A 14,607-nucleotide genomic window follows, 5' to 3' on the forward strand; every position below is an offset into this window, starting at 1 on the left:
ATAAGGAGATAATCATCAGATAAGTGGAGATCATGACATAAAATTGTGAAGTAAAACCACCAGCTGAGAAATTGCAAATAATTGCCATGAACTGCCAACACAGAAGTTATTTTTGTGAGTTTAAGTGGCTAAGATTTAATCTCAGCTAAATCCAATGGTGGAGATTGAATTAAGAATTGGTTAGAATTTATATATATATAAGTTTGATTTATTAATTTCACTTTTGACTTGTAATTTGTTAATCTGTATGAACTTTGGACAGTGATAGAACGCAAATATTATAGCCATGATTGACGGTTAAGTTCACTTTTGACTTGTAAATTATAGTTAACGTTCGCCACAATTTGACATTATTCCAAATCAAACGCTTGATCATGGTAATCCTACAAAATTTCAAATTTCCAAAATAAATAAAGTCGAAAGCAAATAAGTGAAATCATACCTATGTAGCCGAAATCCATTACGAAGACGAAACAATATTAACATACGAGAACTAACATGAGATCAATGCGATGACAATGTAGTTAACAGACAAGTGTCTTATTTACAATCGTTATTATAAAAAAGTTGTCTCACATCAAACAAAAAATAAAGTCGAATTTTACATAAGTTGAAAAGTATACAAACGAATATCAATAACAGTAGTATTATGTATGTACGTTTTGTATAGAGTTTTTTAGGTATATACGTTTTCAACCCCCCAGTTTTATAAAAAGAAACATTTACTTGTATAGAATTTTAGGTCCGGTGACTTCCGACCCCCCGCGGGAGAGGGGGGACCCCGAACTTTTCGCTCAGTAGTATTATGTATGTACGTTTCGTATTGAATTTTTTAGATATATACGTTTTCGACCCCCCGGTTTTATAAAAAGAAATTTTTACTTATATAGTTATATGTTAGGCCCGGTGACTTCCCCCGGTGAAAATTTTCAAGCTTCGCCACTTTTCACCAATGAAACTTATTAGGGAAAAATCAAATTTGGTAGAATATTAAATAAGTTAAAAATATATATTATATATAGTATAAGAAGTTAAATTAAAAAAAAAAATGATGTGTGACTCTTTTTAACAGTGGCTATGAGAAACACCACCGACATCATTTGTATAGATATAATTGACATAAGAGTATAAATTTACCACAATAAACTTAATACCAAAGACTTACGCAAGGAGTTTAACTTAGAAAAAAAATAACAAGTAATTTCATTACGTAAGATAATTAAACCTAACATGCTGTCATGTTCAACTTTATAATGCACTAAAAGTGTTTAGCCACTCTTGAACGTGTTCTCAACTTGACATGATATTTAATACCTTTTGTTAAGACAATATAAGAAATGAATTATACTATAATTAAAAATAATATATGGAGAAATCGTGGTACGGTTGTATTGACAAAGTTGTTGTATGATGAAGTGAAGGGGGTTGTATGCCACGTCAAAGTATTAATAATATTTGGGGTGGAACGTGTGGGATGGCACGTGATGGAGCACACCAACCAGAATAGACAGGGGACCCACAAGACGTGTATACAAAGGCTGGCATTCGTAGGTTTGGTGACAATATTAAAGAGAAGAAGACATGCCTCACCCTTGCCTTTTTTTCTTTTTGGTCACGTCACGTGGGTATTCATCTTATCGTATCCACATTTTATTTTAAATATTTCGGTACTCGGTGTGAAGGAGGCAAGTCCATGGAGAATGCGCTTTCAAGGATGGATCAAGGGAAATAAGGGATAAGCCTAAATATATGTATATGTGTGTTATATGTATATGTGTGTGTGAGAAGGGGGAGACACGCCAACAACGTCTTGGCCAAGCCGCTGAAGACGACCACCGACCCCTGGAAAAGGTGTTGGGGACCGGCGCCGAGGCTTGACGGGCCAGGGCCGTCCTCCACACCGACTAGCCTTAAATTACATCCTTAATCCATAATTAAGAGTTCTTTGGCAACTTCTGAATAGTAAGTGCTGAACCAGTAAGGGGTTCATTCCCATTTCTTGGTTAACTTGTTAAATCTTGCCACTAAAACGCTTAATTTTGCTTCAAATGTTAAACTTGGTAAATCTTGCCACTAAAACGCTTAATTTTGCTTCAAAGATATGAACTTCATTGCTGCAAGTGCCTCCTCCATATTTCTAACGTCCTCGAGTCTGATAAATCCCAAATAGTTTCCCCTTGCATCTCTGTTCTTGATGACATACGCGTCCTCCCGACAGATTTGTGACAAAGAATGTAGTTACTGGTAACTCCCTCCTCTCACCTCTCCTAGACCTCCGGTATGAAACATCCGTACACTCGTATCCCTCCCCCTCTCATGGTTTTCTAATGAGCATACATACTACGTTATTCAATCCAATGTTTGTAAAGTTGTGAGAATTTTTATTGCGAAGCTTGCTTTTACCATATATATGTCATCTTTTTTAAAAGCAAGTAATACATATCATACGTAATATGACATCACAAATCAATGAAATTTATTGCCATTGAAATTGTGGCACAATTGACGATTAATTTCTTTTTAAGTCAAAACATGAACCTATGAGCTATTTTAAAGCATCAACCATTAATAGAAATTTCCAGAAGTTAAAAAATTTATCTTTTTCATTTATAATATTTTTTTACTTACTACAAATCCTTTTAAGAATATAAAAGGCTAGAGGATTTAAAGAAAAATGATTGGGCTTTTTTTAGCCTTTTTATCATGTTAATTTAGATTGAGTTGATTTGAAAATTGTACCAAATCACTAGCATATAAAACTGGTTGATAATATTTGCGTGTTTATATCATTAGTATTTCTTTTAATTATATTAATCTCGATACTTGATTCTCCACACCACTACTTAAATTCCAAAACAAAATGTTATAAAATCCATTAATACTATAAAAATATAATTATACGAGACTCTAATGCAAAGGATATGGAAATGGGAATTATCTCAACGGATTTCCCTTTTCGTGTTTATTCTACAAATTTTTACTTTAAAAATTCTCTTTTTTACAAACAAATTTATAAATCGATATTCCTTACAAAGAACATATTATTCTAACATCAATTTGTTATGTCTTGTTTAGATCTCTTATTTTAGTAATTATGTTGATATTTCGAGTATGAAGAATACGCATAAAATCTTTTACAATATATTACCCATATATGCCATATTCTTTTAATCATGGATACATATCGAAAATTTGCCAAAAAACACATCGAAAAAGTAGGCTTTATCACGGGTCATTTTGGTAGGATTAAACGCTAAAAGTCAGAAATCAAACCTATAACCACTGTTTCAAATTTTTGGTCTTTATAACCTTTTTTAGGATACAGACCAGACTATGTTGTCTTACCTGGACTCACGCTGTATTCTTTTAACGGAACAATGAATTATTATAAATAGGAAAAAAATTAGCACGAAGCTAAATTACAAGAGAGAACATACAAATGTAAGAAAAAAAATGCACGACACCAATACTACGGCTAGTAATGGTTCGTTTAGTTCGAAAACGTCTGACTTTGGAAGTGAGTTGATTTAAACAAACTTTAATTAACAAAATCCAAATTATACGTTGGTTAAGTAACATACATGCAATTATTTTTATCTTAAAATAGAATAAGTGTAATAATATAAAGTGAAATTCAGTTGATTAAGTGATATAAACACACACAAAAAGTATAACCAAATCATAGAAAAAATTATAGAAAAATCAAAATCGAGTTATCGGATTCTAAATTATATTGAACGTTTTTATCTAGTAGAAAAGTAGACTAAACCGGTGAAATTAGTCAATCAAAAAGCCAATTGTGGCGGTGTTTGTTATACATGGACTGTGGTGCCTTGTTGCTGTCATTATTTCGGTCGGCAATTCCCCTTCATTGTTATTTGAAACTTTTTTATTTCGGTCGGCAATTCCCCTTCATTGTTTCTTTTAACGGTGTACGGTTAAGATATAGCTAATCGGGTTAGTAATTAGACCATGTGTAGTGGTAGAACCTTATAATGCCCCCACCATGGGGCATTATACGACACGTGGCGTCCTAGTCAGCAAGGGGGCATTATAGCAAAAGTGGTGTAGTGGGGCATTAGGGTGAAGGGGGTGTTCACCTAATAGGTGAGTCCCCTCTCTTACGCCAAACCAATCCTCGTGTGCCACGTCAACTCCCCTCTTAAACTCCCCTAACACCCTAAATTGATGGCGGCACTCCCCTCTTAGGTGAATTGGTTTTTTTTTTTTTTTAAAAAAAAAACAAAAGCATTGATTGGTCCCCTCTCCCTCTCTCCTCTCTCTCTCCTCCCCCTCTCTTCGGTGCCTCCACCCCCATTTGCTTCCCCGATTTCATCCCCCGCCTTAATGGCGGTACCCCCCTAATCGGCAAAATCCCTCCCCGCTTGAAGTCCCCGAAGACGCCCCGAACCCCCTTATGCCATAACCCCCATTCAATCATTTTACAATCATTTCCTAATTATTTTTTTTAATTTAAAACATAAAAAAACTTCATTAATTTAAAAATAAAATTACATTACTTGAAAAAAAAATAAAAAAAATACTGAAAAAAAAAACCGAAAATAAAAAAAAACAGAAAAAAAGCTGAAAAAAATAAAAAAAAACAGAAAATAAAAAAAAATACAATACTAGAAAAAAAAAACATCCGATTAAATTAAAAAAAAAACTAGTTTTCGTCTTCGCTTTCTTCACCCTCGCCAACTTCGTCTTCCTCGTCCTCCGTTTCTTCCTCTCCCTCAGGTGGTACGTACCGAACCGACCATGCGTGGTGTACCAAATCAACCATTAACTGGGAATGGTACGGTTCGTAACGCAACTCTCGCGCATTATTCACTCTTTCTTCCATTGACGCCTGCGGATGCTCCTGGTGAACGGCTTCTGGCACATAATTCTGGCATATCGTCTTTCCTTCGTCTTCCAAAATCATGTTGTGCATGATTATACAAGCGTACATAGCATCTCTCATTTTTTGCTTGCTCCATGCACGACAAGGATTTCTCAAGTATTGCCAGCGTTGTTTAAGAACCCCAAAGCATCTCTCAATGTCTTTTCGTGAAGACTCTTGAACCTTTTTAAAGTATGCTCTTTTGTCATCAATAGGATCACTAGACGTCTTCACGAAAATCGAATACCTAGGATAAATTCCGTCGCTCAAATAATATCCATGGGGGTAGTAGTTTCCATTTGCATAAAACGACGCTTTTGGAGCTTTGCCAGAAATCCACTCCTCTAACAACGGCGATTGTTCAAAAACATTGATATCATTGCATGACCCGACCACGCCAAAGTAAGCCGACCAAACCCAAAGGTCCTGTGAAGCAACCGCCTGAAGAATAATAGTGGGTCCTTTTTGGTCACCACGTGTGTGTTGGCCTCGCCATGCAGTCGGGCAGTTATCCCAACGCCAATGCATGCAATCTATGCTCCCGATCATACCAGACAAACCATGCTCGGCATTATGTACCTCGTAGATCTTTTGAAGGTCCTCCCATGTAGGCGTTCTAAGATAATGCGCACCGTACACATCAATTATACCTTTATAAAAAAAATATAGACAAACATAAGATTAAAAAAAAAAAATTCTAAGCATACTCGTCGTTTAAAAAAAAATAAAAGTAAAGTATAAGAATTGTACCGCGACAAAAATGTTCCAAGCTATCTCGTGTTGTTTTCTCCGCCATTTTTAGATACTCGTCGTTGATGTCGGTAGTGTTACCATAAGCAAGGATTCGTAATGTCGACGTACACTTTTGGATACCGGTAAATCCAAGTGCCCCTATCGCATCCGGTTTTTGTTTAAAATAATCGTAGTTGGCTTCCAAGTCGTTGACTATGCGTAGAAACAACCGCTTACTCATTCGGAAACGACGCCTAAAAAAATCGTTTGAAAATGTCGGCGCCTCGTCAAAATAGTCTTTCATCAAACGATCGTGTGCCGCGCGTCGGTCTCGTTCAACATAGCCTCTTTTATTTTTTTGTGCTTGGGGCTGACGAGAATGCTTGACATATCGCACCGCTAGTTGACATGCACTCGTAACCGCCTCTTGCTCAAGCTCCTCATCGGTCGAACCATCGCCATCCGCAAAATACTCGTTGTAGTAAAAATTTATCATGGATGAAGAACTAGGAGAATCCATCAAGTTTTTTTTAAAAATGGTGGGATTTTTTAGAGAGGTTTTGAGATTGTTTTTGTTGAAAAAGGATGAGTTTTGGTGGTTTATATATATATATATATATATATATATATATATATATATATATACTTAATAGGTTTAAAAAAAAAATTAAATCAACTAGCCGTTGGGAGAACTAGCCGTTGATTGGGTGATTCAAGTGTTGAGGAGCGTTTTAATTTAAACGCCGGGAGGAATTTTTTTCAAAAATCACGCCCTATAACGCCTACCGTAATGGTAGGCGGGGCGTTATAGGGCGTTATAAAGCAAAAATTTAAAAAAAAAACGCCCATTACGCTTGGTCTTAGTATGTTAGTATTACCAAGTTAGTATTAAAACTCTCTTGCCTGGACTTAACCCCAGACCTCAAAGAGAAACAAAGATTCCCACCCCCCTTTAACTACTAGGCCAAAAGATCATTGGTAATTCCCCTTTATTGTTATTTGCAACTTTTTTTTAATAAAATAAACTAACTTAAAAAAAGAATGATAAACATAGTTCTTAAATCTTTTTATATCGTTGTTATTTGTAACTATTTTTTTTATACACGAGTGAGTGTCCTCTGTTGTTGGGTTTAGAGATAATGAGTTTGTTGCTGGTCAGATAACATTGAAGGTAGAATCAGACAAAGTCGCTAAACAAGAGAAAACCTGTTTAGAGAATCAATACTTGTCTATCCCATTTGCTTGTGATACATTTGGTTCTCTAGCCCTGGAGCCCGAAAAATTTCTGAACATGGTTTAACGGGTCGTGAATAGTAATTTCTCGACCCTTAAAAGCCGCTTCGTATTTGGTAGATCGGTTTTGAAATTCACAAAAGGAAGTTGCGACCCAGCTCTTGCCTCTTTACCTGTCGCTTGTTTGTAATTTGCTCTTTTTGTCTTTTATTGAAAATGTGGAATTCTTACAAAGTAGAAAAAAAAAATTTATCCTATAATCAATTTCTACAAAACATAATAGTTGCTAGTAGTTACAACTTATAACTTTGTTTTTTTTTTAACAATAACTTTCTTGTGTTTGGCCACCGCCTCCTGAATTTGGAGAGCTTCGTTGCCCCACTGTGTCGATACTATGTTGTCTTAACAAGGCTTACGCTGGCTTTAGAGTTTGGCTTGTGTGTTACCCCGAAAAACCATACCTCTGACTGCCTGTGCCACCACAAGCAGGGGCGGATCTAGCCCAGATTTGTGGGTTCCCAGGAATTAGGTTTGAAAAAAAAAATAGAAAAAATTAGTGAAAACCTTTTATGATTTAAAAAAAAATAGTGAAAATTTATCAAAAGGAACCCAGTGGGAAAAATTTTTGAATCCGCCACTAACCACAAGAGTTGAACACTCTCTCACGTAACAGATGGTGAGACGAAAACCCGGGCAGACTCAAAATCATATAACTTTGTTAATAAATTATTTTAATTATTATTAAGAGTTTAAACAAATATGTAGCATATAATTAATTAAAAGTTAAAACAGGACACTTCACCAGAATATAAGGTGTGTTTGAGTCGAAGTAAAGCAAAGGACAACATTCTTTTAATTCAATGGGGCATCCTTCCAGGCTGGCAACTAAAAGGCCGTTTTATCAACAAAATAACTTAATTAACATTTATTACAAAACCATAACCCCCACCTTTTATTCAATTTATTACACCTTTCCACGTTATAACACGAAAAGAATATAAAAAAAGCAGCCATTTCCACGTTTTTTTATAAAAGGAAGTCGTGCCACGTTGACTTATATAAAAAGAAACTCGTATCCGGGCAGCATGATCCGGGCAGCCTCCGTGCGTTACGCCATGTGCCCGACTAAATCTTTCTTTATATAATTCTCTATTCAACAGATACCACACAACAGGCGTAAACAGAGTTTCTAGAGAGAGAAAGAGTTTCTAGAGAGAGAAAGTAACAGCTCTGTTTTTCATGGTGAGTTAACCGATAACAACTGTAAAGAATTTCATCGGTTTTTGGTGACGTGTGAGCTGTGATCCGCTGTACCTTCGGTGAAATCGTTCACGGTGCAACTAGAGGTTAAATCAACGGTTGTTATTTATTCAAGAAGAAGAAGAAAAAAGGTGAAATGATGGAGATGGAGATGAGACCTTGTTTAGATGAGTTTGAAAAGCTTCTTGTTCGAATGAACACTCCAAGGTTCTTTTTTTCTTTTTTTGGAATTTTTCTTTACGTTATAATTTTTTTTAATTAGTCTAAATCAACTTTTTTTTGGTAGGGTGATGATAGATAATGCTGGTTGTGTAAACGCAACTCTTGTCATGGTACGTTACATTATTCTAGTAGCTCAATAATATTTAAATTTTTAATTTTATTATATTTAAGCTAATTATTATTATTATTTATAATTATATTGTAGATTGATAGTGCCAGGAAAGATGGGATACTTTTAGAGGCGGTTCAAGTTCTTACTGATCTTAATCTTTTAATTAAAAAAGGTTATGTCTCCTCTGATGGATGTTGGAACATGGATGGTAATTAACCTTTTATTTTTTTTAATGTAATTTCTGTTTTTTTTTTTTGGGTAAATTACTTTTTGAGTCCCTGTGTTTTAGTGGTTTTAACCACTTGACTCCAAAATCAAAAAGTTTAACGCCCTGAGTCCCTAGCCATTTATTTTATAACGTTTTGAGTCCAATTTTGTTCATTTTATAACGATTTGAGTCCAAAAAATTGGACTCAACAGGTTAAAATTTGGACCCAAAATGACTCAAATGGTTAATGAAAATGCTTATAGGGACTCAGTTCGTTAAACTTTTTGCTTTTGGACTCAACTGGTTAAAACCACTAAAACACAGGGACTCAAAAAGTAATTTACCCTTTTTTTTTTTTTTTTTTAATAACCGTTTAATTGAATTTCATCTTGTGTATTATTTATTTATTTACAGTGTTTCATGTGACGAATTTGGATGGAAAAAAACTAACTGATGACAGCATCATTAACTGCATTCAACAAGTAACTTTCTTAATCCATGATGCTTTTGTTACTCTATTAACTAACTAACTAACTATATATTTTGTAGACTAATTACATGATTGTTTTGATGTATTTCCAGTCACTAGGAACCATTCACCACACAAGATCCAAATCTATAGACGGAATGACCGCAATCGAGCTAACGGGTACCGACAGAGTCGGTCTCTTATCCGAGGTTTTCGCAGTCCTCTCTGATCTCAAGTGTGATGTGGTGGAATCCAAAGTATGGACTCACAACGGGCGTATCGCTTCTCTTATTTACTTAAAAGATTGCGAGTCAGGATGTCCGATTAACGATTCTCAGAAACTTGAGAGCATAGAGGCTCGATTAAGAAACGTGCTCAAAGGGGATAACGATATCCGAAGTGCAAAAACCTCGGTTTCTATGGCGGTTACTCACACAGAGAGACGACTTCACCAGATGATGTTTGCAGATCGTGATTACGAGAGAACTTCGGTTAAAACTAGCGGTGAATGCTCTCTGGCTGTATCGGTTCAGAACTGTTTAGAGAAAGGGTACTCTGTTGTTAACATCCAGTGCAAAGATCGTCCCAAGCTTTTATTCGATGTTGTTTTCACTCTATCCGATATGCAATACACAGTGTTCCACGCCACGATCGACACTACAGAGAACGGCGCGTATTTGGTACATTTTCATACATAAGTTTTATTTATTTTTAATGGGCTTTTGTTAAGTTTGCTTAAGTTTTAATCTTTTTTATGTTACAGGAATTTTTTATTAGACATACGGATGGGACCGCAATAAGTTCAGAAGACGAAAAGCAACGTGTGACTCTATGCTTAAAATCCGCCATCGAGAGAAGAGCATCTGGGGGTGTTCGGCTGGAGCTACGCAAGGACGATAAACCAGGACTACTAGCCGAAGTGACACGAGCATTCAGGGAGAACGCGCTAAACGTTACAAGAGCCGAAATATCTACGACAATGGGTAAGGCGGAGAACATATTCTACGTGACGGATGCACATGGAAACCACGTTGATTCAAAAACCATAGAATCGGTTCGACAAAGAATCGGGTTAGATTACTTGAGAGTAAAGGAATTACCATTAGCATTTAGGAATAATGAAAAGGGGGAGAATGTGGAGGGTGGGGCAGTGTTGTTATCAATTGGAAGCTTACTAAGAAGGAACCTTTCTAACTTAGGGGGGTTGATTAAGTCATATTCTTGAGATGAGAAGAATATGATTTATTGTGTACAGTATATATTGGTGGGTTGGGTGATGGTTGGTATTAAGTAGGTAGAATACAGGAACAACAGCAATTATTTTGGAATGGTTTCTTGCTGGCAGTGGCAATTATTTAGGTAGATGATGATGATGGACATGTTTGTTCCCCACATAGATACGGTTGGGTGTACATAACTTGTTTTATAAGTATCTTGTTCATGCAATTTTAGTATTTGGTCTCACCTCTCTCCTCTCAAAACCGCGTTACATTTGTTTTGAACGGCAAAATTCTTTAGGTCCGTCGTACCTGGAACTTGAATAAAAAATCATCAAACGTAAGTGTTTTTAAAGATTTTGGATTATACCAATGGACGTTAACCCATTTAAAACTGCATTTTATGATCCAATAAGTTATAAATAATATAGTATTTTAGAACATGAAAATTATTATTTAATAATATTATGGTTATGTATGTAAGGTATATGAGAGAATGGAAGATGCAAAACAGAAATAGAATTTAAAGTTAGGTGATGTCATTTGATGGTTTTTGTCTAGAGAGAATAAACCTTTAAAAGCATCTACAATAGTCAGTTTTGAGCATATTTTTGATGTTTTACGACGTTATTTCAACGGTTTTAGGTTTATCGTTCGGTATCCATCTCGTCCATGTTTTAGATCTTGGGGTGTGGCATCGGGAACAAAGATGTCCATCATCATCTACGCAATGGCCGTGGAAGAATTCATCGTTTTAAACGAAATAAAAAATAAAATTCATGAAATAAAATATTATAAAAAATGGAATGGGGAAAGGGGAAGAAGGAGAACCACACCACACGCATGAGAAAAATGATGAGGTGGACATGGAGGTGAGGTGGCGCCTAGATGGACTTTGGGGGAAGGGGGACCATACCTCATGGTAGGATGGGTGAGACGAGTTTTTGTAATGAAGAAAAGAGAGAGACAAAAACCACATATAAACTAATAAAAAAACTACATATTGAAAAAAAATTATTTTGATTTATTTTCTGATTGTTGATTTTAATATCATCTTAATTATAGAATAATAGCTGATTATTTATTTTGATTATTCTGCTTTGACTGTTGGCAATGTTTGACGCAAAATATTTTTTCAGAGGGTTGGAAAATTTGGTGTCCATTGTCTATCGTTAAATAGTATTTTCTTTTAGCTCGAGCCGGGTCAGATTACATAATAAAAATATAGAATAAATGTTTCGGTCCAAAATTTCAAATCCAAGTGACAAAGCTAGAAAAATCGAAAACAGACTCAACCCATGGTGAAATCTGGTAACTGAAAAAAAAAAAGAAACTTACCGGTTTTAATAACCAGAAACAAAATTTTTGGTGTTTGGTTCCGTTTGAGGCCAAAATTGACCCATACACACCTCTACGACAAGCAACAATAAGTGTCTTAGCAGAATCGTTGTTGATTTAGCTTATGGTTAATAAAAAATGTTGCTCTCATTTTTTATAAGGTTAGTTTCAAATTTGTTAAAAATTAGTGGGACAAATGGTGTTTGAGCTTAGTTTTTTTAAAATGATTAATGGGTACTTAGGTTTAATGGTTAATGCATTTAGTTTAAAATGAGATTATTTTAAATTGTTTAAATTAGGTTTATTCGTTTTAAAATATTTAATTAGTTTATAAACATTTATACAATGTATTTGTATAATCTTAAAATCTTAAACAAATATTATTTAAAGGTCCAGTGTTAAAATTTCATGGGGTCGTTTCAAAATATCATGGGGGCACGACGTCAAAATGTCATGAGGGTCGGCGTTCAAGTTTCTTTAAGGGTTCCTCGAGATTATAATCGCATATATACTAAAAATAATCATGAGGTGTGGCCGCCCCCTATCCTCAAAACATAGATACATCTATAGTTGTTGATAGTTGTGAATTAAGCATTTTCTAAATACCAAAGCTATATAGTCTAGCAGTGTTAACGTGTGTATATAATGGTTTTCCTTCCTAAGTGGTTGAGGTATTCTATAACAGACAAATGCGTAGATATAGGAGTCAAACTTTGAATTCTTTTTTCTTAAGAGGTCAAACATGTATTTACTTGTGTGAATAATATATTTACAACATGATGATTTTAATTTAGGATGTGATGAAATGCTTACAACGACAGTTTTGTGGTCGGATGAAATGAATAAATCACACGGGTAGTTACGTGATCCATGTATTTAAATGGATCATCGGGTGGTTTTTTGATTAACTGGATTGAAATTCAACACGGGTCGTTGTGTGATCAACCTATGATTTGTATTGAAATGGATCATACAAGTAATTGTGTGATCAAGCGGAATATGTTCATTTGACTTTAGGAAAGTATGGTTTGCAGAATATGATATTGGCACATATACTTGTGTTCATACAACTTTCGGCATGATGCATCATGCATCAACTATCTTCCCCTTTGGTATATACCAACATTTATACCACTTATATTGATTAATATTTGAGATGTAATCTTTCGAATATATGTTTTAGATTTCTATGCATCAACTAATTAACTTTAGTAACATTACCAGACATGAATATGTTGATAGGGTAGGGTTCTAGAGTGAACACTAGTGTATTTGTGAACTGAGTGAACAAAGCCTGGCCATTGATTTACATCATCAAATCGTAAAATACACTAGTGTATTCATAAAATACACTATCAAATCCTGGCCATTGATTTACACTTGTGTATTTATAATCATGGGCTAGGATTAGTTCACACAATTCATTATCAAGGGGGTTGTTCACAAATGAACCTAACCCTATGTTGAGAATTACCTTATAATAAATTTATTAATCCTAAATTTTTATATATAATCATTTATGGTTTTGAGGTGGAGGATCAAGAAGACAAATTTCTTAACCGATATATTTTATTAGGAATAATATTTGAATTATTATTGATTAGATATGTCTGATCTCTTGTAAATTATATTATGATCGTATTACCTAAATTAGAGATAGATAGGTATTATATTTCTCCCTATTTAAAGGAATCAGTTGGAGGAATAAGATCACGGAGAATTCACGACCATAAACTCTTTTATGGTATCAGAGCTTCGGTTCTGAATATCATCCTTCTTTATTTTTTCTGTTCGTTCTTTTCTTCTCAGTTCTGAATTTTTTTCTGTCGTTCTTTCCTTCTTAGTTCTGAATACTTATTGACCACAGTCACTATGCCCAAAACTGATGAGCAGTCCTCCTCCAATCCTAAGACAACCCCCACCCTTCATCCTGCCTACTCTGTCTCAAACATACAATAAAAAATCAGAACCCTTGATGGCACCTTTGTTACGTATTCCTCCTGGGTAAAGTTGTTCAAGTTTCATTCAGTTGCATATCGGGTCATCAATCACATCGATGACACCCCACCACCAGAGTCGGCTGATCCAACATACACGGATTGGAAGGAATTAGACGCTTTGGTCTCCCAATGGATTTATAGCACAGTTTCTGATGACCTACTTACTCGAATTCTTGACACAGAGGCATCGGCCCGTACCACTTGGCTAAAGCTTGAAAAAATCTTTCTTAGCAATAAGAAAGCCAAAGCAGCAGCTCTTGAAACACGGTTCGTAAACCTCACCCTTGCGGCCTGTAGCTCAGTTGACGACTATTGCAAACAATTAAAGGATATAGCAAATCAATTGGACGATGTTGACGAGCCGGTGACGGAATCACGTCTGGTACTTCAATTGGTTCGTGGCCTCTCTCAAGAATATGACACCACAGCTTCTTTAATTAACTCACAGGATGCAGATTGGGATCTTGCCAGATCTATGCTAAACGATGAAGTCATCCGTCAGGCTGCTCGTCAACAGCAATCTTCATCCGTTTTAGTCGCCTCAACCGTCCCAAACTCAACAACCCAGTCGCAACAGCCCTCTGCAGCAACATCCTCACCTGATAACACAACTGCAACCAACTCAGGCTCCTACCAGTCCAATTATAGAGGCCGGGGTCGTGGAAAACATGGTTAAAATTACCGTGGACGGGGCGGACGTGGACGCGGCTACCGGGGGAACCCTACGGGGACTTCATGGCAATTCCAGAACTCACAGGCTTACCCACAGTGGGCTTGGTGGAATACTCCACCTTGTCCCTATCCGACCCAAACCACATGGCGGCCAAATCAAGCCCCGAACAACTCCGCAGCCCATTACACAGGTTACTCAGGTCTGCCCACTTATGGTCCAGCACCAACTTATCCAGCACCTCCCACAACCGGGTATGAT

The 14,607-nt window shown here is 35.9% G+C and overlaps 2 protein-coding genes across 2 annotated transcripts; both read left to right on the top strand.

Annotated features, from left to right (window-relative positions):
• Positions 1–7,938: 7,938 nt before the first annotated feature.
• Positions 7,939–10,585, top strand: LOC110864340 (ACT domain-containing protein ACR8). The gene is made up of 6 exons (XM_022113387.2): positions 7,939–8,317; positions 8,397–8,442; positions 8,538–8,652; positions 9,067–9,134; positions 9,235–9,801; positions 9,885–10,585. Exons 1-6 carry the CDS (start codon positions 8,247–8,249, stop codon positions 10,344–10,346), a joined length of 1,329 nt encoding a protein of 442 aa, XP_021969079.1. The 5' UTR covers positions 7,939–8,246; the 3' UTR covers positions 10,347–10,585.
• Positions 10,586–11,144: 559 nt separating this feature from the next.
• On the top strand, positions 11,145–14,352 carry LOC110866056. The gene is made up of 2 exons (XM_022115409.1): positions 11,145–11,210; positions 13,687–14,352. Exons 1-2 carry the CDS (start codon positions 11,145–11,147, stop codon positions 14,350–14,352), a joined length of 732 nt encoding a protein of 243 aa, XP_021971101.1.
• The last annotated feature ends 255 nt before the right edge of the window (positions 14,353–14,607 follow it).

Source organism: Helianthus annuus, chromosome 6 (genome assembly GCF_002127325.2).
Source record: "Helianthus annuus cultivar XRQ/B chromosome 6, HanXRQr2.0-SUNRISE, whole genome shotgun sequence".
Taxonomy (NCBI): domain Eukaryota; kingdom Viridiplantae; phylum Streptophyta; class Magnoliopsida; order Asterales; family Asteraceae; genus Helianthus; species Helianthus annuus.